This window comes from Rattus rattus, chromosome 13, assembly GCF_011064425.1.
Source record: "Rattus rattus isolate New Zealand chromosome 13, Rrattus_CSIRO_v1, whole genome shotgun sequence".
In the NCBI taxonomy this organism is placed as follows: domain Eukaryota; kingdom Metazoa; phylum Chordata; class Mammalia; order Rodentia; family Muridae; genus Rattus; species Rattus rattus.
Window position 1 is genome coordinate 8,629,466 of NC_046166.1, and position 23,679 is coordinate 8,653,144.

Below are 23,679 nucleotides of genomic sequence, written 5' to 3' on the forward strand. Positions count from 1 at the left end.
CGAACCTCAAAGCCTGCCCCAGTAACGTGCATTCTCCAGCAAGACCCCACCTCCAGAAGGTTCCATAACCTTCGTTAGCAGAGCCAACAAGCTGGAGGCGAAATGTTCAGACATATAGGTTGTAAAGCACATTTTACATTTAAGCTATGACGGGGTCTCAATGTCCTCTTTATGGGTGTGTCCCCAGTGATCTAATTCCTTCTCACTGGGCTCTGCCTCTCAAAGGTTTTGCCACATCTTGATGGAACCATAGACTGGTGACTAAGACTTAATTCATGGCCTCCAGCGGACTTTTAAGGTCTAAACTATTACCCAATCATTATCTTAGCTGGGGTTTCTGTTGTTGTGAACAGACACCATGACCGTAACAACTCCTATAAAGAAAACATTTAAGTGGGGCTGGTTTACAGTGTAGAGATTTAGTCCATTACTGTCATGGCAAGAGGCATGGTGGCAAGTGTGGCAGCATACAAGCTGACGGGATGTTGAAGAGGTAGCTGGGAGTTCTATACCTTGATCCGTAGTCAGCAGTAAGAGAGCCTATGGGGCCATTTCCACTCAAACGACCACAGTCATAGAGTTCTCCCTAAATGTTATTTCTGCCTCTGTGCCAGCCACACCGGTGGCTTCCAGTGCTGTAGTGGATACCCAGCCCAAAACTTTCACCATGGAATGCTTTCTGCTGAATCAACTATACTTATGTGTTTGTAAAAAGCATTTTCCTCCTTCAGTCTGAAACCATGGTGGGGCCAAGCCTGACCACGGATCTTCCAGGGAGCACTCATCCTCCTGGTCAGAGCCTAATGTGACCTCATGTGGTCCTTACCCTCTCCTGCAGTGCCTTGCTGGAGAACAAGTCCGTTCTTTCTGTCACCTTGGCTTTAAGCCGACTGTGTCCTGGGCTTGTAGTCTAGGTACTTAAGCCCATCCTTTTCATGACAGAGACCCAAGTCCTGGTGCCCTCTTTGGATGCTGCTGTGGTAACTGGGACATGGGCCTCAAGTTGGGGCATGATTAGTGTCCTTTTTTTGTCCTCTGACCACTCCCTTCTAAAGGGAAAATGGCAAAAATCGCCGGACCAGGGCCAGGAGCCAGGAAAGGAAACCCTTAGGCAGGGAGGGATCCTCAGAAAGAGGCCACATGCTTGTGCTGAGGACAATGTGGTCACAGGGAAAAGGGCCTTGCCAAGTGACCGGGGCAAGATGGAGACTCTAGGGTGTACCGTGACTTGCTAAGAAAAGTTCAAAGAAGAAAAGTAAAGCTTATTATCACGATTGTGTTCTGAGGCAAGAGGCTGCCATGGCCTGGGAGGTGTGGCATTGGCCTTTAGGGCTAATGGATTCTTCCTTTCCTCTCACTAAGTGTCCTTAGGAAGCAGATGTCCCAGAACAAAGCAAGTGCTTCAACGTTCTGTGGGGGTTTTAACATGCCTCCCCTTGAAAGGTCAGCAAAGACAACAGCAGCTTATATGAAATGGCTCTAAAAAGTCCTCCTATAAAACAGCTTTAAAACAAAATTCTGTGATTACTTGGAGTTGGGTGCTGGCCAAATTTAAAAAGCTGGGGAAGGAGGGAGGGAGGGAAGGAGGGAGTGAAGAAGAGAGAGAGAGAAATTGAGAGAGAGAGAGAGAGAGAGAGAGAGAGAGAGAGAGAGAGAGAGAGAGAGAGAGAGAGAGAGAGGGGAGTTAAGGTTGGCCATCTCCTAGATATAAGACAGTGTGTGCTCACAAAGAAGACACAGGAAGGAGACATCATGTCTCCTGAGCCAGCCTTTCTCCAAGTGTGTGATGCTCACTGTCTCCTAGACAAATCGTAGTTAGGATGCGTTGGAGTTACAGACCATGGTTATCTTGAGCTTCATTTAATGTATTGTCCATATTTCTCTGAACCCACAGAAATTGTTTTAAACATCCCGTGACAATGGAAGTGAGGGATTTGCTCAGTACGTGACATGCCAGGGTCTCAGTGAGGTGGAGGTGCAATTTCAGAATCTCTAAGATCCTACAAATCAGCACTCAGATGTTTTATGGTCAAACGAAAAGTATTTGTCTGACAAAGCGTGTGTTGCAGCATTCATGAACAGGTAGGGGGTGGGGGAGCAAGATGGCGCCAGTGGCTCTACAATGACTTTGTATGTTGAGCGAACAGTGAGCGTAGACAATGTGACCCATTTGTGAATGGTTCTGGGGAAGCTGTGCATAGGAAAGGCTTTGGCAACCAGCTCACAAAGGAGCAGATTTTATCCTGGTTCTCAGAATGTGCTCACAAATAGGTCACAGGAAGGGCAGAAACAACTAGTGCTCTACGATTGCCAGACACTGTGAGAATCTAGAGACAATGGCTGCAGGCTGGCTCATACAGAACACGACCTGCCTTACTTCAACTCATGCATTGAGAACAGAGTTCACACTAACTACAGAGTTAGGGGACCTAACTTAAGGTAATCATTGGTGGTGATTGTCAAGTGATTGTCATGAGTCTGACAGTGTGAGGTGCTAGGTGTGTCATGGTATAAGGCCATGGCAAGGTGACACTATTTACCTAGCTTAAAATTGAAGTTACACAACCTCTAAGTAGCTCCTGGCTCCTCTATGTGGCACAATGTCAATTGACCTTGTGTATTTTAGTGACAGTTGAGGGCTCTGGGGCCTAGAGTGAAACATCTGAAAAGTTGTCCCATGTGTAGGAGCTCTTGGATTTCATCTGTGGTAGCTGGTATTGAGGGTAGGGGTCCTCCTGTAGTCACGAGTATTGATTACTGTCCTAAAAGTAACAAGAGAGTTGACACTATGGCTACAGAAACTTGTAGTTCTTCAAGATTCTATAAAAAGATTTCATGGTATAGGTAGTCTGTGTGAGATGTATATGACCTTGAAGAGGTGAGTAGAGAGTCAATTGTAAAGGAACAGATAGATCCTTCCTGTGATACAAGTTGAGCATTCAGCTCATCAGGACGAGAAATAGAGGAGGTGGACACTTCTGGACAGGTCAGTTAAAGTAAAACCTTCCACCATGCTGTGAAGTAAGAAGTACTCAGGAGACCTAGATGGATGCTGGCAGAGCCCAAGCAACATTGTTCCTTCAGCCCCACCTGCTAAGGGACTCACTGTGTCTAGATCTTTGGTCTCTAGCTGCCGTACTTCAGATGATAACAAACCTCCGTGTAGCCCACGACAGACATCTCTACCTAGGGATGAGAAATTGCTGCTCATTCAGTGAAGACTAGAAATGACAGACCTCAAGGGACATAGGCGTCACAATGGTCAGGCGCTACAGGAAGATGGTCTGGAACCAAGAGTATCACTAGCATCTACAGTGTGGTTCCATGGGAGCTCCTCAGCTCCCAGAGCTAGCATGTCTTACAGTGGCCGGTATCAAGATGGCCATTTGGTGGACAGGGCAACTTAAAGGGAGCCATGCTGTGGATGACAATTGTGATTTGATGTTACATTTAGTTAGCAATGGAGGCTGGGGTTGGGTGTAGAAGGCTTAAATTGTTATGTGCTCTGGTGGAGTCAGATTGGTGTGTGGTAGGGTGTTAACCCCTTCCTCTCTGTTCTCTCAAACGCATGTAGCTATCAAGAAGAGACACAGAATTTCCACCACGTACACTATTTGGGTAGGTGACATCACTCATCCCAGATTTCCTGTCCTCCTCTGCTCATTTTTGAGCCAGAAAAGCTTTTGGTCTTGGGCACCAAGCACAGTTCCATCTCTCAAGACTCCTACAGTTTTGCTGAGCCATCCTCCTTCTACCAGGGAAGAAGTCTGAGCCGCCTTACTCAATCTAGCACAAACATAAAACATACCAGAATGGATGCTACCTTCGGGTACCAGCTCTTTAAGGACATGGCTTTATCCCAGGGTAGCTGGTCTAATCTGGGCTGAGTGGCTATCTTTCTGCTTTCATTCTCTAGTTCTTTCCTGTCCAGGCTGGTGCCAAGGTCCTTGCTTCAGGGTTAATGATCAGGACCACCTGGATGGAAGTCCACTCCTTTCCTTCGGAAGAGCCGAGGCCTTAGTAAAGTCTGGATTTCTTACCTGAGTTCCATGTCCTTTCCCCAGTGGCTGCCACCAAACAGACACAGACATAGCAATTACTACTAACTTTGTTTTCTGAAAGGAAAATAAAAGAAAGTTTAGCAAGCATTTGTCCAAAGCCCTGCAAAATCGAGGTCACGAGCCTTATTAGCATCTTGGGGAGGCAATGTTTTAGTCAGTGGGTCAGTCTTTCTCTCCTTACTTGTCTGGTCTGTCCTACACTGCACTTGGCTGGATTCTGCTGTCACTGTGGGGGAGCAAGCATATGTCAGAGCAGGACATAGTACACTATGCCGGGCAGAAAAGTTTCTGACAGGTGTTCAAGTTGAAACTTGCCCCTCAGAGCTGAAACATGAGCACCATGGCATGCCACCCTAGTGCAAACACCATATTCCCAGTGAAGCGTTGTGAGATGTCCACGCTGCTGGCATGTACTGGAGTCCTGTTTGAAGTATGTAGACTTTGTATGCCTGTGATGGCTAATTTTATTTGTCAACTTAACCAAATTTAGAGTCAGCTGGGAGATTATTATGGAAACACATCTCTGCCTGTGGAGTGTTGGGAGGGGGAGGGTGGTATTTGTAAGGGAAGACTGACCGGAAGTTCACACAGGACCATCCCATGGGCTGAGAGGGAGGAGGTCTGAGCACAAGCCACCCCACCCCCACCCTGCTTCCTGGCCCACTTTGGTGTGGACTGTTTTACTCCTTGAGCCATAACAAATCCTCCCTGTCTCAAATTGTTCCTGTCACAACCAGAAAAGCAATCGATACAATGCCCCAACTTACTGAATTCACGCTATTGCATCTGACATCCTAATGGCCTCCTGGGATAGCTGGTGTGCACTGGTCACCCAATTTTATAGACGGATGGGTAGAGGCCCATGGAAATGAATGGTTTATCTAGAATCACGTCTGCAGCTACAGCGTCATCTTCTGCCCCATTTCCAACATCTGGTCACGAGATCAAGATTCTGCCAGTTCTGAAACAGTGGTTCTTTGCCCCTGTGGGACAGAGACTTGGTAAGGTGACCTGGCAGGGACGATAGTATCTCTTACAAGATACTCATACCACATGTGCTGCCTCCTGCCTCTCCCACGCTGGAGCCAGAAAAACAACCCCATTTAACAACAAGCTCCCCACAAAGAGCACATCTCTCAGACTGCGCTGCCCTCTAATTTAGAGGGAGTTTCCGGGCCTGGTTTCCCATCACTTTTGGTTTGCCTGCCACCAATAACACTTGCCTTCTGTGTCAGAGACAAACTGGAACCCTGTTCCGATCGGAGATGTAGCATAGCTTTTCTTGTAAGTTAATCATAAGGTGGGTTTTCACAGTTGAAAAGTCTTCCCAGGCTTGGCTCCATGGGAGAAATGGAATTCAGAGAGAAAAGTGTGGCCCGCACATCACCAAGATGACTCAACTGTGTGCTTGGAATCTTGTTGAACTCTGAATCAGAGCTAAATTTAGTGGGATGCACACAGCCTTGCTGTTTTGAAGGAAAAGGATGGTGACAAGACAGAACCTTTTCAGCTTTCTAAAAGCCCTGGGCATAATGGCATATGTTCATAGAAATGATGTTCACGATGTACATGAAAGAGCTAAAGAATTAAGTCCAAGTAAAAGGAAATGGAAACATCTAATTCTCCTGTGTGTGAGGTGTCCTGGGGATACTGTCTGAGTTCAGAGGCAAAATGGAAAGACTGTTAAAGGATTTCAGCAGAAAGGGGAGAGAACTGCGAACTTAATGGAAGTCCAGGATAAATGGGTGTTTTAGGGTTTACTGCTGTGAACAGACACCATGACCAAGACAACTCTTATGAGGACAGCATTTAATTGGGGCTGGCTTACAGGTTCAGAGGTTCAGTCCATTATTATCAAGGCAGAAGCATGGCAGCATTCAGGCTGGTATGGTGCAGACAGAGCTGAGAGCTGAAGGCAGCTAGGATGAGGGTCTTAAAGCCACACCCACAGTGGCACATGTCCTCAAACAAAGCCATACCTCCTAATAGTGCCACTCCCTGGGTCAGGCATATTCAAACCACCACCCCAAAGGAGGGTTGGGAAAAAAATGTTGCAATAATTGTGTCAGTTTGATGGAAGAGATCTCTGCAAACCTATGTGAAAAGTCTGAAGAAAATAATCATTTATGAGGACGCAGGGAGACAGACTCAGGCCGTGGCCACCCTCTGTGTCAATCAAAGATATGCAGCCAGAGGATCATAAGTTTCTTGTTTAACTGAAAAACAATGGTAAAGACCATGACATGGGACAGTTCTTCACAGATAGGACAGCCATAAGCCAGCACTAACTTGTTGTCAATTGCTTTGACAACAGTTGTGAACATGGCCTTGAAGATGGACCTCTCTAACGTGGAAATTCCAATTTTCAGGTTCAAACTTAAAAATGACAGCTTAAGAATGGGAAACTATTCCGCACAAATATGTTAAAGAACGAATCAGTTGTTCGTGTGTTAGAGAATGGCTATGTAAACTATAGCTTATCTCCTTGTTGGAAAATATACAGATGTAGGCTAAATATAAATAAAGGTATCATATTGAAATTTAATGAAATTTCTTAAAGATGTATAAAACATAGTGCTAAATCTTCTAGTCATATAAAAACCTGCTCACAGTAGTTTTATTCCTAATGGTTTGAATAGCTCCCATAGACTCATGTGTTTGAGTGATTGGCCCATAGGAGTGGCACTACTAGGAGGTGTAGCCTTGGAGTGGGCGTGGCTTTGATGGAGGAAATGTGTTTGATGGAGGTGGGCTTTGAGGTCATATATATGCTCCAGTGCAGAATCCAGTCTCCTATAGACTTCCTTCTGGTCAAGATGTAGAACGCTTGGCTTTTCCCGCACCGTGTCTGCCTGCATGCTGCCATGCACATATAGACATACAGACATACATATATACATATATGAGCCACCAAACCAGAAAAAGACATGGATCTTTAAATCTTTAAATGCCTGTAATCAAGTGAAAAAAGCCAGTATGAACAGGATTCTATGACGTGCTTCTATCCCTGTGATGTCCTGGTACAGGCAGACTATGGAACTAGTCAAAACAAAGATCAATGGTTTCTGGGACCTGAATGGCGTGACCAGGCAAAGCACCTCTTAGGACTGTGAAGCCACTGTCTATAATACGATAATGTTGCAAACACGTATTTGTCCAAGTCCATGGAACCTTACTTAGCGTTACCGTTAGTCTGTGGATGTTCCTGGTGAGCCTATGTAGGCTTTCCAGATGTTAACTGGTAAGTTGTTTTGGTGGGGGGAGTTGACATTGGAGAAGCTGGGCCTATGAAGACCGTGAGAGTGCTAGGAAAACTCTTCTGTGAACCTAAAACTATTCCAAAAATAGTTGGGGGTTTTTCTTGGTTTATTTTTTTTTAGAAGGAAAAAGAGTTGTGGAAATATTTACAAAATTCATGTTTTGGTCACGACAGGCTTACTTCCTTTTATTTCTGTGTCTATAACTACCATTTTAATCCTCAGGCCTGACTGCTTTTATTTGAAAAGAAAAAGAAATAAACATGTCAAGAGTTTAAAAGGCTGTTTGTGTGTTTGTGTGTTTAAGCAATCCCTTGTTTGCTCTTGGCGGTCAGAGTTTTGTAAACCCACATTCCTTTTCGCTATTTGTGCATTTACACAGCAGGCTCCCCGCACTCTGCAGCTATGACCACTTGTCCGTTCTGTTCCCAAAGAAAATAAGCCATCTGTGGGGAATCCCAGTGGGAACACTTGGACTTTTTCCCACACTGAGTCTTCATTTACTTGGTTTTAAATATTTAGGACTGTTGTCTCAATAGCCTGTGACTGTGTGTACATTTACTTGTGCATAACTGTAATGTATCCGGCAGTGCAACACTGTAATGTATCCAGCAGTGCATCACTGTAATGTATCCGGCAGTGCATCATTGTAATGTATCCGGCAGTGATTCTCCGTCCCCTATTCTCAAACCCCTGACTATTTCTAAGGTTTCTTTACACATAGGAAAGCTCACTGTAGCTTATATCTTGTCTCCCCTAGTTTGATACCAAGTGTGGGTTGTTTCACAGTAGATTTTTCTCTCAGCAATGTATCTAAGACCTGGAATTTTCTCTTCACAGTGCATCTAACCTCCTCAGTACATGGGTCAATGGTTTATTTCTGTTCCCAGCCACAGAAGAACTAGTGTAAGGATAATTGTACTTAACTTAACCAAGGCTCTGTCATTTTGTTAGATGTTGGTAAGCTGTTTTCCCTCAGGGAAGGTTGCACTCAGAGGTCTGCCTGCGGTCAAGGTGCTTACTCAACTTTGACTGCTGCCATTCTGGCGCTGAGCGGAAAGGAAGTGGCCTCTCTTTGTACCCTTTCAAGATGAGTTTAGTGTGTTTACACACTTGGAGCTCTCCTTTGAGATGCTAATTACTGCTCTACTGACTGTTCAGTGATTGGGAAGTTGATCGTGGTCTTCCACACCTCAGATTTTTCTTGGTCCCCGGAGAGTCTTTTGGGAACCACATTTCACAGGCTGCACCCTGTGCCTGGGAGCAAAAGATTCTACAATGGGCTTTCCCGTGAGGTGCTGGAGCCCATAGGAAAGCATTGACACACGATTGAATACTGTTCTACTCAGTCTCTGGACCTCTACACCTGCAGAGAAGGTCAGCACACAGGAGGCTGCAATGTGTACCCATCATTGTCAGCGTGGGGGCATTCAGAATTTGAGACACACCTCTGCTGTGTCTGTGGGGGGCCTTTGTAGAGAGATTTCCCTGAGGTGGAAATGCATCTTAAGTGCGGTGGCATCACCACCCTGGCTAACATCTTGGATTGAATGAATAAAGAACGGAAACTGAGCACCAGCATTCATCTCTCTCTCTCTCTGCTTCCTGACTATGGATGCCGTGTGACCAGCCGCCATGACTTCCCTGTCACAAGGGAGCAGGGCTTCAAACTGGGACCCAAAATAACCCCTTCTTCCTTGTATGGCTTTCCTCAGCAGAAAGATAAGTGACTGGTGTAAGAACCAGGGCGCAGCTTAGCTCAGACATTTCCTGCTTAGCAGGTTAGACCCATGGGTTTTAGCTTTCTTTATTATAAGGCTTGTCATCCGTGTCAAAATTCTCTGTCGAGGGCAGCACATAGAACTAAACAGATACTGGAGTGGCCCCACAGGATCAACTGACTGACTGCTTTGCCTGACTCATGACTTTGACTGACAGGCATGACCCATTTGCCTGTCTTAAAGATGAAGGCACCATAGAAACAAGACCCTGGGACTTACAGAGGACCCCGAAGACTGTCAGGTGCTGCTCCTCCAAGTCCCCTCTTATTTGGCTAAGAGCTACTTGCTTTTGGGATTATGGAATGCAAAGACATGATGCTCTAGGAAAGCGAGCCCAAGTATGTGTACATTTTTGGTGACATCATCAGTAACCAATGACACAGTGAGTAGCCAAGCTGGACTGTACCCAGTCAAAGTAAGTTTCAAGCTATACACCCTTAAATAATGTGAACAAGCTGGTCCTTGGTTTCTCCAGGGATTTCGAACTTTGAGGAGCACATCCCAAGTCTCCAGCTAGCACCTTGTCATTTTTATCTTCTCCAAGGGAGGATATTAGACTTGCTGGCATCTCTGGAGACCATACAAACCATTATCTGTCTCTCTGGGAGGTAGCTCTTCCTTGGAACCTGCATCGGGAGCTTTTAAAAGCTCTTGGGAGCACTGGTTCCTTTTCCCATTCTGATTTCCAGCAGTGAATAGACTTTGGCTTCATCTGGACTTTTTCTTCTACAGCTCAGGAGAGACTGTCACCAGTGTGACCAGCTTATCCCCACTGCAGCCACAGAAGGGTAGGAGGCATAAGAAGAAGGCAGATGTTCCACCTGCGGTCCCTGCCAAAGGTAAGGACCTGGATTTCGATTTCCTAAGTAAAGCCACCTTGATTGATGCAAGGCTAGAATCAAATGTGGGATCAGGGCAGAGGAATAGATGGATGAATGGGGGTGGGGGACTTATCACTCAGTGCTACTATGGTGCAAACAGTCCCACTAGATTATGTACGTAACAAACTGAGATGGTGTGAGATATAGATAGGTTTGGGCATTGACATTGAGGTAAGTCAACATGCACAGAATAGTTCCTACTGAATCTTAGCAGGACCAAGACCGTCTACAGATAGACACTGCTTAGATAGACTGGCCTCAACAAATTTGAAATATAAAGATATAAGGGAAAACTTTAACATGACAAGATACATTTTTATCCCTTAACTGGATTCTGCTGGTATCCTACTGAACCTTGTGGAAGAAGTCAGAAGAGGCATCACTGGCAGGCAGGAAGAAGGCTGGGAAGTGTGAGACCTTGGGCGAGAAGGAGCAGAGAGTCAGCACCTATGCCTCTATACTGTGTCAGTCATTGCAGGGTAGATGCTGTCTCAGTTACCAAAGATACAGGTTGCACTTGGGGACTATGAAACTTGGCTTTCTGTTCCAAGTTCAAGTCAAGTCAGTCAAGACTCATCACAACACTGGAGGGAGAGCTCAGTTTGCTTCTGTTAAGCTAGGACAGTCACCTCTTCTTGATGAGCTCACAGGGCTAGGTGAGGGTCAGCTACTGCCTTGGGGTCTAGGGGAGATAAGAGTTTTCGGGAAAAGTCCTGCCTCAGCCTTGACCAAGGGCTCCTGTACACTTAGCTTCCATGCATGTGGCAGTGACTAATGCAGATCTATTGTGACCTGGCCTCCCTTAGGAGGCAGTGTCATGTCTAAGGATGAGGGGGTGATTACCCTCCAGTTAGTGGTGCCCAAGGACACCTACTCCAGAAGCTTGAGTTCATCCTCAGGACTAGGAAGGCTCTGGCAGTCTGCACACGTGATATCTGTGATGCCCACAGAAGGTGGGCATTAAGAGGCCTTGGAAGTATTTCAAGCTAAAACTTGGTGTCCTTCCACAGCACCGATAGCCACCACTTTCCACAAACCAAAGCTGCTGAAACCACAGAGGAAAGTCGCCCTGGTGAGTAACCGTTTCAGTTGTTGCAGTTCCTCTAACACGAGAAACAGCACGAGGGTCAAATAATACCTCTCCTGACTCAGAGTGTGTTAAAGGCGTCTGTCCCCAAAGCATCCACTCTTCTCAGATCAGATTCTGAGTCAGCCTTTCTCCACCTACATCTCTCAGAACGGCAAGGTCACCCTGAGAATCCAAATGAAATGATCTCTCGCTACAAATGTTGCCTCCCAAAACCGAGAGCGAACGCGTCATCATCAGAAGGGTGTAAGACAGAAAGTGGACCTGCTTGCGTTTATTTATCTGATAATACCCTCTGAAGAGGACACTGAGGAGCTTTCCAGGAAAATATGTCAAATCTTTTTATTTTGAAATAACTTTAGATTTACAGACATCATCATGAGGGATCCGAGTTTTCAGTATGTCCGTTGCCCCTCTTGTTCACATCTTCCGTAGCTGGTGGCTAAGTTGCTTGATCAGGGTGTTAACCGTAGCATGCTGTCCACACAGCACGTCCACTGACAGTCCCACGTTGCGTGCATTCCATCACCCTGCAGTAGATCCTGAAACCATAGGTTGTATCAAACACGACAAATGTGGGCTCCATTTTCTTCACACATAACCCTGGTAATGTTTAGCTTCCAAATTAGACACCATAGAGTAACAGTGGCCAGCTCCAACATGGAGCAATTGTAAAATGCTGTAGTTTGAAACTTATTTAAAAAGCATAGGAATTATCTAATTCTGGAATTTTCCCTTTAAGGTTTTCAGATGCAGGTTGACTGCCTGTAACTGAAGCTGATGGAGGTCGGGGAGGGGCAGGGTTCGGTGTGACCTTTTAGACGTGATGACCCATTTCAACTCATGATGAAGTCACTCATCCCTGGTTCCACACTGTTTTTTCTGTCTGTCCCATATGTGTCAGAAACCATCCCCAATAGCCAGTTCACTCTCAAAGCAGGCAAAAGAGGTTAGGTACAACCTTTCAAAAGGGAAGGCATCAAGAATTTGTGAACCTGTTTGCCACCACAATGAATTAATATTTATTGAAGAGAGCTGTGTCGTGGCTTCTGCTCACCGAGCTCGCCGTCATCCTCGCCTCTGTGCAAGGAAGCGTGAGCCGTGGTGCGTCAGTGGCCTTGCATTTCCATCGGCCTTTCTGTCTTTGTCGCTTAGAGTTCTGCAAGAGGGAGCCTCCTCTTTCCTCATTCACCAACTCCTTTGATATCAGTATGTGCATATAGTTTTTAGTGGTTAATAATCTGTGATTTGTTTTGTTGCGAACACCGTGAAGCAGATGAATGTGTGTAGAGTATAGGAAGGGAAAAAGCTTGTTAAAGCTGTTTCAATGTCCGTCATAGCAGACAGCAGTGTATTAGAGTTCTCTGGACGTATTCCAGTCATATGCGTACACGACATGCATGCATGTGCATTCTACATATCGTCATATTTAGTTCTCACAGTAAGACTTGTCCCTCATTGGCCAGTTTCTTCTGTGAGGACACATGGTCACTCCACTTACGGGGAGTGAAGGGGTTCCCAGTCGGCTGGAAGACAGTCACCAGTCCTGAATCCAATAGCTTTCTTTAGTCTACAGCCTGCTAGGCTCTTCCTCTCCTTTATCCGTTAAATATAAGCCTGGTTGTTGGGATGCACGGGTATAAAATGCTGTCTTAAGTGGGTTTTGGTTTTGTGGCTTATCAGAACACTGGATACATCAGCACTTAAAATAATGACTGTAGTCCCCGTCACAAGGCCTCATTGCTGACCCTTTGAACTGTCAAGCTTCCCTGGACAGGGACTCAGTACAGGAAATTAAAATAAAACGTATTTCAGCAAGTGTTCAAACTACAGGTTACATATGTTTCTATTTGATTCTAGTGTATGAGTGTTTTACCTGCACATCTGTCTGTCCACCACATGCACGCAGTGCCTAAGAAGGCCAGAAGAGGGCGCCCGATATCATGGAACTGGAACTACAGATGGTTGTGAGCTGCCCTGTGGGTTCTGGGAATTGCACCCAGGCCCGCTAGAAGAGCAGCTAGTGCTCTTAACTGCTGAGCCATCTCTCCAGCCCTTGAGCGTCTTTATTGACATAAACATTTATAGAAAAATAGCCTGTATGATTGTGAGAAGACACAAAGTAAACTATGAAATAAAATGTTCGTAAACGGTCAGCACAGGACGCTCCTCACAAAATAGTACATCAAGGTGTCTACACATATCTCAAAACGATGGTTAGTTTGATGAGACCGTTCTCCCTTTTGTATTGTATTTATTTTACTTTATGTATATGAGTGTCTTGCCTGTGCACATGTGTGTGAGAGTCACACAGACATTGGAAGAGACCACCAGATCCCCTGGAACTGGAGTGGCAGATGATTATGAGTCTCCATGTGACTCAGTGAACTGAAACTCAGTTCTCTGCAAGGGTGGTGGGTATGTTTAGCCTCTGAGCTGTCTCTCCAGCCCCATTGAAAAATTTAACAATAGTTCTTTAAGTACAAAATTATCTGTTGGTTATTTAGGACATAAAAATTTAAATTTTTTATGCCTACGTCTCATAGAGGCAAGTTAATTTTGATACCAGTTTCCACCAATCACAACTCACAGAAGAAAAAAGAAGGGGGCTGAACTCAATCAAGCCTCTGTGTAGCCAATATTTTAGAGACAAAATTACCAGGCCTATTATCTGCAGAGCTGGATGAATATTAAGATTTATTGCCCCAGGACGTTCGCATTGACCTCCGTCTCAATTTGATCGATATTTATTTCTCAGATCAATAAGCCTTGATGGTAGCTGAAACTTAAGTCAGTAGCTACTTGTTGATTGACGAAGACCTTAATGGGTAATTTAGACAATAACCTGGAGGCACACAATACACACATGCACTCATGGATACATATATATGTATCTACATGTATGTTTTTATGTGTACATATATATGTATCTGTGTGTATGTATGCATGTATTTGTGTATGTATGAAGAACGTGTGTATGCAAGTATGTCTGTCTGTATGTATGTCTGTATGTATTACGTATGTATGTATTACGTATGTATGTATGTATGTATGTATGTATGTATGTATATGCTCCCACCGGTTAGGACCTTTATTGCTGATCAGTTTGCCATACTCTGTAAAGAAGTACATCCTGGCTGGGTCCTTGGCTACCCTACCATTTCTCTTCTTAAAAACTCATCTAACTTCTCCTTTGAGAAGAAGGGCTAAGGCTGACATAAGGACTTCACTCACTTATTGATCATCTACAGTATACTAGCTTCTCTTCTAGGTGTCTTATGATTCCTGTCACTTGTCTAGACTATAGCGTCAACCAGATGACACGCATGAATCCCAGTGTTTGCAACACTCAGAGATTAGGAGATTGGAATGCTTTTTTAATATTTCTAAGGCAACGTGACGGTTTGTGAGAAACGCGTTATTGTAGGAATTAACAGTTAGTGGGAAAGTAGTTGCTTATTTTGGGAAGTGGTAAACCAGAAAAAAAGCTACCGAGAGGCATTTTATAGCCAAGGTATCTAAGCAGCACTCCTATCACTTATTTAAGAATAATAAATTCTGCCAAACAGGCAGTGAGGTCCTTGGTCACACGGGTTCTTCCTGGCCATCTGACAGTGCTGTCTGTCCCATCATCTGCATGTTCGAAGTGAGTCCTTATTCTAATACAGGGAGTCCTCTGTCATCTGGAGAGTGAGAGAACACACTCAGAAAGTTGTGTGTGGCCTGGAGGTAGGATTCAGAGGCAGAGCACACAGCTAGCAGACCTAGGGCCCCCAGTCTCCTTACCAGAATAACATATCAAAACAAAACAAAACAAACAGAACCCTCTAGGCTTGCAGAACACTCAGGAAACAGATGCACCTATTTGCTTGTTTGTTTTGTAACTCAACCTCAAAAAATCTCCTTGAAACCTCTGGGAACCTGCAGTCCCCTCATCCTGGTCAAACACCCTCATGGCATTGGCTTGGAAGTCTGTGGAAATTTAACTACTTCCTTGTATCAGATTAGTTGGAGAGCTTTTGAAATGTCTCTGACCTTTTTTTTTTTTTTTTAATTAGTCCAGTTTATTGATTTAGAGATTGAGTCAGGGGAAAATACAGTGTCTGATATGGAAGCAAATCAAGTTTAAAGGCAGAAAAGTATCAGGAAGGGAGTGAGGTTAGTAGCACCCCCAAATTAATGAGAAACAAAGTGAGAATCATTTTTAGGGTTAAATGGGTATGATGACCACTGCGCCCTACTCAGCATCCTACACTCCTCTCTACTTTTGCCCCTGAGACCTTCCTCTCTGTAATTAAGCCTCCCGGGGCAGGGTTGCCGAGGGGTCAGACCACCCCTACTATCCAAAGAGAAAATGAGTTCTTGTGAGTAAGAGGCTTAAGACAGAAAAACCAGAAACACTGTGGGCTTAATTACCACGAGTTTCCCAGAGTGTCTCATGGAGCCTGTCTTATTCCCTCCGATCCATCCGCTGCATTGCTGCCTAGGGGCTTTCCCGAAACTGCTCCAACCCTGTCATTTCCCTGACTAGAATATTCCAATGGCTCCCTCTTGCCTCTGGCGTGAAACATGGCTTCCTGTGAGTGGGAGGGCAGGGGGCATCGTCATCTGTCACTGCTTCCTGGATCCCGCCCTACCCTGCATCCACCCCTGGAAACACGGAGACCAGGGCTTTCTGTCCTACTTCTGCTACCCTCCTTGTCTCCCAGAGCTGTTCGCTCCCCACAAAGCTTGTCCTTGAGGTCTCCTGCTCCAACCGCAGGCACACCCACCCCCATACCCACACCCGGAGCGTATGAACACATTGTGGGGTACTTTATACGTTAGGAACTACCTACTTTGAGTAATTTGTCAGCAGTTTTTTTACCCATTCAAAAGTCTTCAGTAAACTATCTCCTCTCATGGAACCCCAAAGATCAGAATGCTCAGTGGTGAGGGAAGAGGCTATCCACTCCAAAAGACGTCTGTTTCTCTCTGTCTGCATGGTTGAAAATTATGAAGCCATCAGCCGGGTCCCTGCGGCTGGCCTGTGTTTACCTAGCCCCTTCCCCCAGCCCTGTTTTCACCATCCAGAACATATTGCCAAGGCCAAAAAGGATGTTTCCTCTGATCAGTAGTAGAAAAGAGCTCGGAGGCCCACTAGGCACCAGTGATAGAGTTCTGAGAGGATTTTAATAATATTCCAGATCCCAACAAAATTATTTCCAGAGGACATGCTTTTCAGGTTTCTTGAAGGATGTTTATAATAAGCCAGAGAATTTCTCTTGTTGTCGTTAATGTGCTAGAACTGGTTTCAGCTAAATTTTACATGAAAAGGATATATTAACCTGCATAAAATATGTTCATAATCTCAATTTAAAATTAAAAAGAAGGAAAAAAACCCACAACCACATGTACGATATATTGCCCCAAGTAAAAGCCTTGGGAAAAAAACAAAAACTTTGCTTGTACCATGTTAGTACCATTTTTACAGAGATAAAAATTCTATGCCCCCCTTGGTGCACATGCACATCCCGTTATTGTCACGGGGAGTTATGTATGTTGACTGGAGAGAGAATCGATGCTCAAGCTTTGAAACGGAGGAGAGTGGGGGAAACAGAAGTCATTTGGTTTCATGGGCCTCTCCTCTAGGGAGCTCCGGTGCCCGGGCTTCCAGAACCGGAAGTGATCAAGCGCAAGTGGAAATGAGAGCATCCTCTGCTTAGGGAGTCTGTTCACCGGGACATGGGGACGTCGTTTCTGTGTAAGAGCGCTCAGTCACATGGCAGCATCCACACACATCAGCCGGGTCGGGGGTCTTTCTGCTGTTTGAGAAGCCAGGAGCTGTAGACTGAGGGCGTGATGATTTGTGAGTGTGTGTGTGTGTGTGTGTGTGTGTGAGAGAGAGAGAGAGAGAGAGAGAGAGAGAGAGAGAGAGAGAGAATATGTAAGAGAGAGAGGGAGAGAGAGAAACAGAGAGAAACAGGGACAGACAGAGACAGAGACACAGAGAGACAGAGAGACAGAGACAGACAGAGATGGGGCAGAGAGAGACAGAGAGAGACAGATAGAGACAGAGGCAGAAACAGACATAGAGGCAGATACAGAGAGACACAGAGAGGGGGAGGGTCAGGGACAGGGAAGCAGTGGAGGTCGGGTGGTGGCAAGGGAACCTTTTAAGAGAAAGTAATAGATTAAGTATTCATTGGGAACCTCACTGGGGGAGACTGTGCGAGTCGCACCACAGAAGTGCCACACATGGAGACTGCCTCTCCATTGTCATTGCCGATGACGTTCTGGGTTCTAAAGGAAGTGAGCTTCTTTATCAGCTGCATGGCTGGCTCGTTCAGATCCCCCTTTTAGCCTCCACCTCACTTTTTCCCAGTGGTCACCGAGAGCTGACAGGTGCAAGGCAGCACGGCCGGAGCAGGACCTGAGCTGGGAAACTACATGGCCAAGGTGACAAGCTGGACTGCAGAACAGTGCCGGGCAGACTGGACGAGAGATGACCTCTCCCGGTGTCGGGCTCACCCTGTGCCCAGGGGTCAAGTGGGACCTCATTTTGTGTGTTCCCCCCCACCCCCGCCCTGCCCCCGGTGTCTGCAGGAACTCTCCCTCCCCGAGCGAGCGCCGCGGCTCGCTTTCCGTCTCAGCTTAGCTGATTTGCTGCCTTTCTTTATTTCTAAGATCATTGCACTGCTGGGAAATTTTTTTCAGAAACTTTTTTGCTCTATTTTGGTTTTGTAATCTCATGAAACAATATCATCGTTTCTGCTCACATCTGATGATTTTTAAGCCTATTTCATTTAAAAGCTCAGTTTTGAACACAGGGTACTTTAGAGTTGTTATTAAAAGACTTTTTCAATCTCACATGGAGAATACTAGAAATGAAGTGCCAGTTTTGGAAAGAAAGAACGCAAACATCCACGCAGCTGAGGCGTGCACCCAGACTTCCAGGAAGAAAAGCTGTGAGAGGCTGAGCCCACAATGGTGCATGACCAAACAATGGTGCATCTGAGGGCTGCCTTCCCTGAGTAAATTCAATTATAATTTATAATTAGAGTAATCTAGAGACAAACTTATTTTTCCTTTTTCCCCCAGTGCTGAAGATTAAACCCAGGGCTCTGTGTTGACAAGGCAAGCTTGGGCTCTAGGAATGGGTTAGATTCTCAAGCCCTAAATCGATAAATTATCAATACATATATATATATATATATATATATAGGATGACCAAAACCCAGTAGGAGATAGCCTTAGGACTTTCTGCTTGGAGTGTGCATGAGCACAGAGATGCAAATTATTAATGCAGTCTTTGTGCATTCATTGTGTACACTGTATATTGAAACGTAAACTTCACAAATGATCCGTGTCCCCATCGTCATTTTAGGTTTGACCTTAACTCTTAGTTTGTGCCCTGTGTACCATGGCAACCTTACTGTGATGGGGATGATTATCATGATGGCAGTGATGGTGAGAGTGGTGATAAATTGGTGATGAAGGTGATGGTGTTGGTGGTAATGGTGAGGATTGTGGTGGCGGTACTGGTGAAGATGGTTATAATGGTGATGATGGTGGTACTGGTGGTGGCATGGTACCGGTGCTGATGGTGGTACTGGTGGTAATGTGGTACTAATGATGATGGTGGTACTGGTGAAAATGGTTATACTGGTTGTGATGGTTATACTGGTGATGATGGTGGTACTGGTGGTGATGGTGGTACTGGTGGTGATGGTTGTACTGGTGGTGATGGTGGTACTGGTGGTGGTGTGTTACTGGTGATGATGGTGGTACTGGTGGTAACTATGGTGGTGGTGGTGAAAACAATGATGATTAGAACGATATTTCAATGTCCTTTTCCATGTCCCAGACCCTGTTATAATACTTATCAATAAGGATAGACATTTAACTCTTGGGCAACTCCCTTATTGTCTCAGATGGGATGAGGTAGAGGCATGTTCCCCTGCTGGCACGTATCAGACCTGATCCAAACAGGTGCTTGGTGACAACTTATTATTTCCTCCATGACAAACCTATTCCTCTTGTCAAAAATGCTTAGCTAACTCCGTTGGTTTCTAGGGCATCATTTTCTGTCCACACTTCATGGGACAGGGAGGACTACTCTGGCAACTCAGTTTTCACATGCTAAAATACAAAATGCAGTTCCTTCCCTAGGCTCTTATTTCTGTCATGGCCTCTGTTATATACTTTTAAGTGTTGTCCGTGTATCATCCAGAGGAGCCCATCCATGTCTTTGCTTATATCCCTAATGTACATTATGACCACCTAACCGTTGTTGTAGGTCATGGCTGTAGGATAGCATGACTCTGCTTCCAAGTGTTGTTTTGTGCAGATGGGAGTGCTTCTCGCACACTTTTCCTGACCTGAAATGTTCTTTGTGGACTCTATACCAGCACATCTCTCCCACCATGCATGAAGTTCTATCCTCCTCTTTATTGACTGCCCGGGGTCATTCAGTCTCACAATTCTTGGCCATATATGTTTTGCTTATTTTCCACTTTTAGGAAGGGTGTTCTGGTGAAAAATACCGCTGCACACATCCCTTTTTTTAGTGCATTTCTGTTGGAGATATTTTAAAACTTGGAGTAACATATAACTCTTGCTTTGATAGAGTCTGTCTAGTCTCTTCCAAAAACCTTTTCCCCTTTTATTCTGCATCTGACAAAAGATGAGAATGGTGACTTCCTCACATTTTCCTCAGTGTTAGATATCAACCCACCATCCATCCATCCATCCATCCATCCATCCATCCATCCATTCATCCATCCAGCCATCTATTCATCCATTCATCTGTCTGTCTGTCTTTTATTGTATTTTAAACCTGAAAGCCATGTGCCTATGTTTTTCCTGAAGCTTAGAACTCCGTTGTGTGTTATCGTAGAGTCCCCAAAGGTGTTAAGAGGGAGAAAGGAGTTCATGAGGAACAATGCTGCGCCTTCCTCCCGAGGTGGGAGATATCTGTAGAAGCATTTCTTTAACGATGACAGGCTGGTTTTCTTTTATTATCTTATTCAATTCACATTCTGGACTGGGAAGATGGATTTGCTAATAAATTCCTCATATTGAAATCCTTGAAGACTTGAGTTCAAGACACTGACACAGAAGGCAAACATTTGTACACACATGAAACCCAAGCTCTGTGGGCTGAGCAGGACACATGCACAGAGTTCACCACATACACAGACACACACAGTCAGACATGGTACAGCACATTTTTAACCAGCTTGATTGGGGTGTGAGGCAGAGACAAACAGATCCCTGAATCTCTCTGGCCAGCTAGCCTAGATAAGCCAGTGAATTCTGGGTTCAGTGAGAGACCCTTTTTCAAAAACTAAAGTGGTGATGGATCAAGGAAAACCAAAATGTTAACCTTTGGCTTTCACACATGGGTGCAAATGCACACACTCAAACTCTTGCATCATAATCACACACACGTATATACATCTCGGGATTTCCCAAGACATGTGTCTTTCTGGAGCTCAGTGCAAAGCCAGTGTGTACTCCAGCCCGCTCTTACCCTACCAGAGAGATCAGATATCACTGTCATCTTAGGGTCAGCCATGATGGGCTTTTGCACAATTGCACAAGTCAACCAGAGACACTACTCCTCAGGGCTTATTTCATTTTGTCCTGTTGCCGAACGCTTACAGGATGGAGCCATGGATATATTTAAAGAATTCACTAGAGGCTGAAATCAAAGACCAAGTCTGCACTGATCACAAACGGAGGTGTTTGTCTTCATTCCTGCACATGAAGAGTGAAGGTGACTGCAAGAGAACCTTCTGCCCAGGGCTGTCATCACACCAGGAACTATTAGGTTCCACTGCTACTGTCGTCTAATGGAAAAAAGACAGAAGATAAGAGATGTGACTTTACAGTGCCAAAGAGCATTACACGCTGTGACAACAGCAGAGTCCTGCAGGGAGCAAGGAACGGCTGTGTTTGCTGAGGAAGATAACACATCAGAGAAAAAGGCCTGATAACACGAAGGAGCAGTGTTCACCCTGGTGCATGGGAGAGTCTTTCGGACAGAGAAAATGATACGAACTTAGGGCCCAAAGCCATCCCTGAGTGAAGAGCACTGCCCAGCTATGTCCAAGAAGTGCTCAGTGGCTGGACCTCTGGTCTTCAAGGAGGACACATGGAGGGAGCTTAAGAGAGGCACAGGAAGGACAAGGTTCTGAGAGCCTGACAAGGACACTCAGTCTAGGTCACAGATGGAGAGCCTGTTCCAGGAACACTTTAACTTGTCATTTAGCAAGGTTATATCACATATTACTACAAAATACATACATACATGAGCACAAAATACATGAGTGCACACACACACACACACACACGAGCACACACACACACACATGAGTACACACACACACGAGCACACACACACACAGGCACACTCATGAGCACATACACACAGCCACACACACACATGAGCATGCACAGACACACACACACACACACAGACACACAGGCACACTCATGAGCACATACACACATGCACACACGCACACACACACACAACACACACACACACACACACACACACACACATAAACACACACACACACACAAAAGCACGCATAGGTTTATTTAGTACTGACAGTAACAGTAGGCCACACACAGAGCATTTCCTGCAGTCCTGGCAGGAATTCCTCTGTGGATATCCCATGAGGCAATGTACAAGTCGTACATTGTAGCTGAGGAAACACAGACAGGTTAGGTGCACTGCTCACCAGCATACAGTTTATGGATGGCGGCCTTCTTGTTTCTGAGGGCAAGGCTCTTGAGCATCAACCACCACAGGGACCCTCGTGTGATCCAGTGTGATAGGCCGTGTGAGGAAAGGGTTAGAAATTGCATTCTGAGTCATGGTCTTGGTTGAAGCAGATAAGCAAACACTCTTTCCAAGCAAAAGCATCATCTAGAGTGGCTGCCTGTAAAAGCACATTGGGAAGGCACTGGGGATATGCGCAGTCAGTCCTGGTTCATGTGGAAACACTTACATCAGCTTATGGCGCAGTCACTGTGCAGCCAGGAGAAGCGTCAAGTATGGGAGCCTCACTGAGACATGATATATAATCATTTCTGTTCATAAAATAGGGTTTGTAAAATCTAGAGGCATCCATCTGTCCATTTATAAAATCTTGAACCTATAAGGTTTGTCCTTGGTCCTTCTGTGCTGACTTCAACATATTACCTAGATGGATGGTGACTTGTGACTGTCCCAAGACCTGTTAGCCTGGGCATGTGGCCTTCCATCTTATTGAACATACATGAAGGATGCCTTTTAATAAGTGCCCTTTGGACTCTTTGGGCTTAAAACCATTGTGTGAATTTGCTTGACTGGGGACTTCCTGGCAAGTCCATCCAGCCTAGGATGTTAACAAACTTCAATAGATGAAAGCTTTGTCTCCACTTCTTCCCGAGTTCAGACTTTTCTGTTTCCTGTAGTCCTCCAGCACACTGGACTGTTGGACCTCAGACCCTATGTAAGCACAAGAGGTTGGAAGCCGAGGTGAGAACCATGGGTATAACCCCCAGGCTGAGGCAACAGAGCAAGTGTGTATTATGTGCCATGGAGACATTTAGGTCTCTTGTGTCTCTGGATGTGGCTCAGACAGTCAGGGTGGTTTTTGGTGAGCCATTATAGCTCCATGATGGCTTTGGGAATAGAAATGATTCAAGGCCTTGAGGCTACTGGTCTACCTGGACCTCTGATCCTAGCACCATAAATCATCTCAGAGGTTACTAGCATACTCTTACCATGGAGCAGAGACTCTCTACCCCAAAGAGCGGATGAACTGACCTGGTGACTGACCGAGAGTCACCTGAACTTCTCCATTCCCTCCCGTTCGACCTTCGGCTTCATCTTGCAGCTAACCGCATGCATTTCAAACATAAGCCTGTCTGATAAGACTTGATACATGAAACAGGCTATGTCCTTCATCCTCAGATTCTTCCGTTGGAGCTCACATTGCCTGCTGAGTGTTGTATCCAAGCTTCGTGCAGTTGACCTAATGGTCCTCTGCTTCTTTTCCCATGGGCGTCTGATGCTGGTTGCTAGGGAAACAGACTGCGGTCCGCCTGTCTGGATCACCTAGCTTCCAACTGTGTGTATTAGCTTGTGCTCAGATGCTGTACTGTCCATGTGCCATTCCCAGGGGCCGGATCCCAGGCAGGATGGAGACTTCTGAACCCATATGAACCTGGTGCCATAAAACCGTCTTCTGCCATGTTTGGTTTGTTTTTTGATATAGGCCATACTGGCCTCAAATTCATCACTCTCCTGTCGCCACTTCCCACGTGCTGGGATTGCACGTGTGTCAGCGCTCCTGGCAGCTTCCTACTTTTAAAAGCTACTTGTCTGTGATATGAGTGTGACTGTTGGCCCACCTCACGTGGCAGAGGTGAGAACAGAATGGGATGGTGAAAGTTACTTATCAGTGCGCTGCTGAGCTCTGTTCCCAAAAAGGACCCAGTCTCAGCCAGCAAACTGAGCTACCTCCCATAGCCACTCTGGGCCATTTAGCACGTCTGTCTTGGAAAAATATTACTTTTATTATATTTCCTCGTCTATTTTTATTTAAAAACACACCAGAAAACTCTAAATCC

The 23,679-nt window shown here is 45.4% G+C and overlaps 1 protein-coding gene across 1 annotated transcript in view; it reads left to right on the top strand.

The window, feature by feature from the left end:
- Vstm4 (V-set and transmembrane domain containing 4) overlaps nucleotides 1-23,679 on the top strand; it is an 82,162-nt gene that overhangs the window by 47,981 nt on the left and 10,502 nt on the right. The window contains exons 6-7 of the mRNA XM_032918811.1: nucleotides 9,832-9,938; nucleotides 10,991-11,052. Of these exons, the coding sequence (XP_032774702.1) occupies nucleotides 9,832-9,938; nucleotides 10,991-11,052 (169 nt within the window). The remainder of the gene's footprint in view (nucleotides 1-9,831; nucleotides 9,939-10,990; nucleotides 11,053-23,679) is intronic.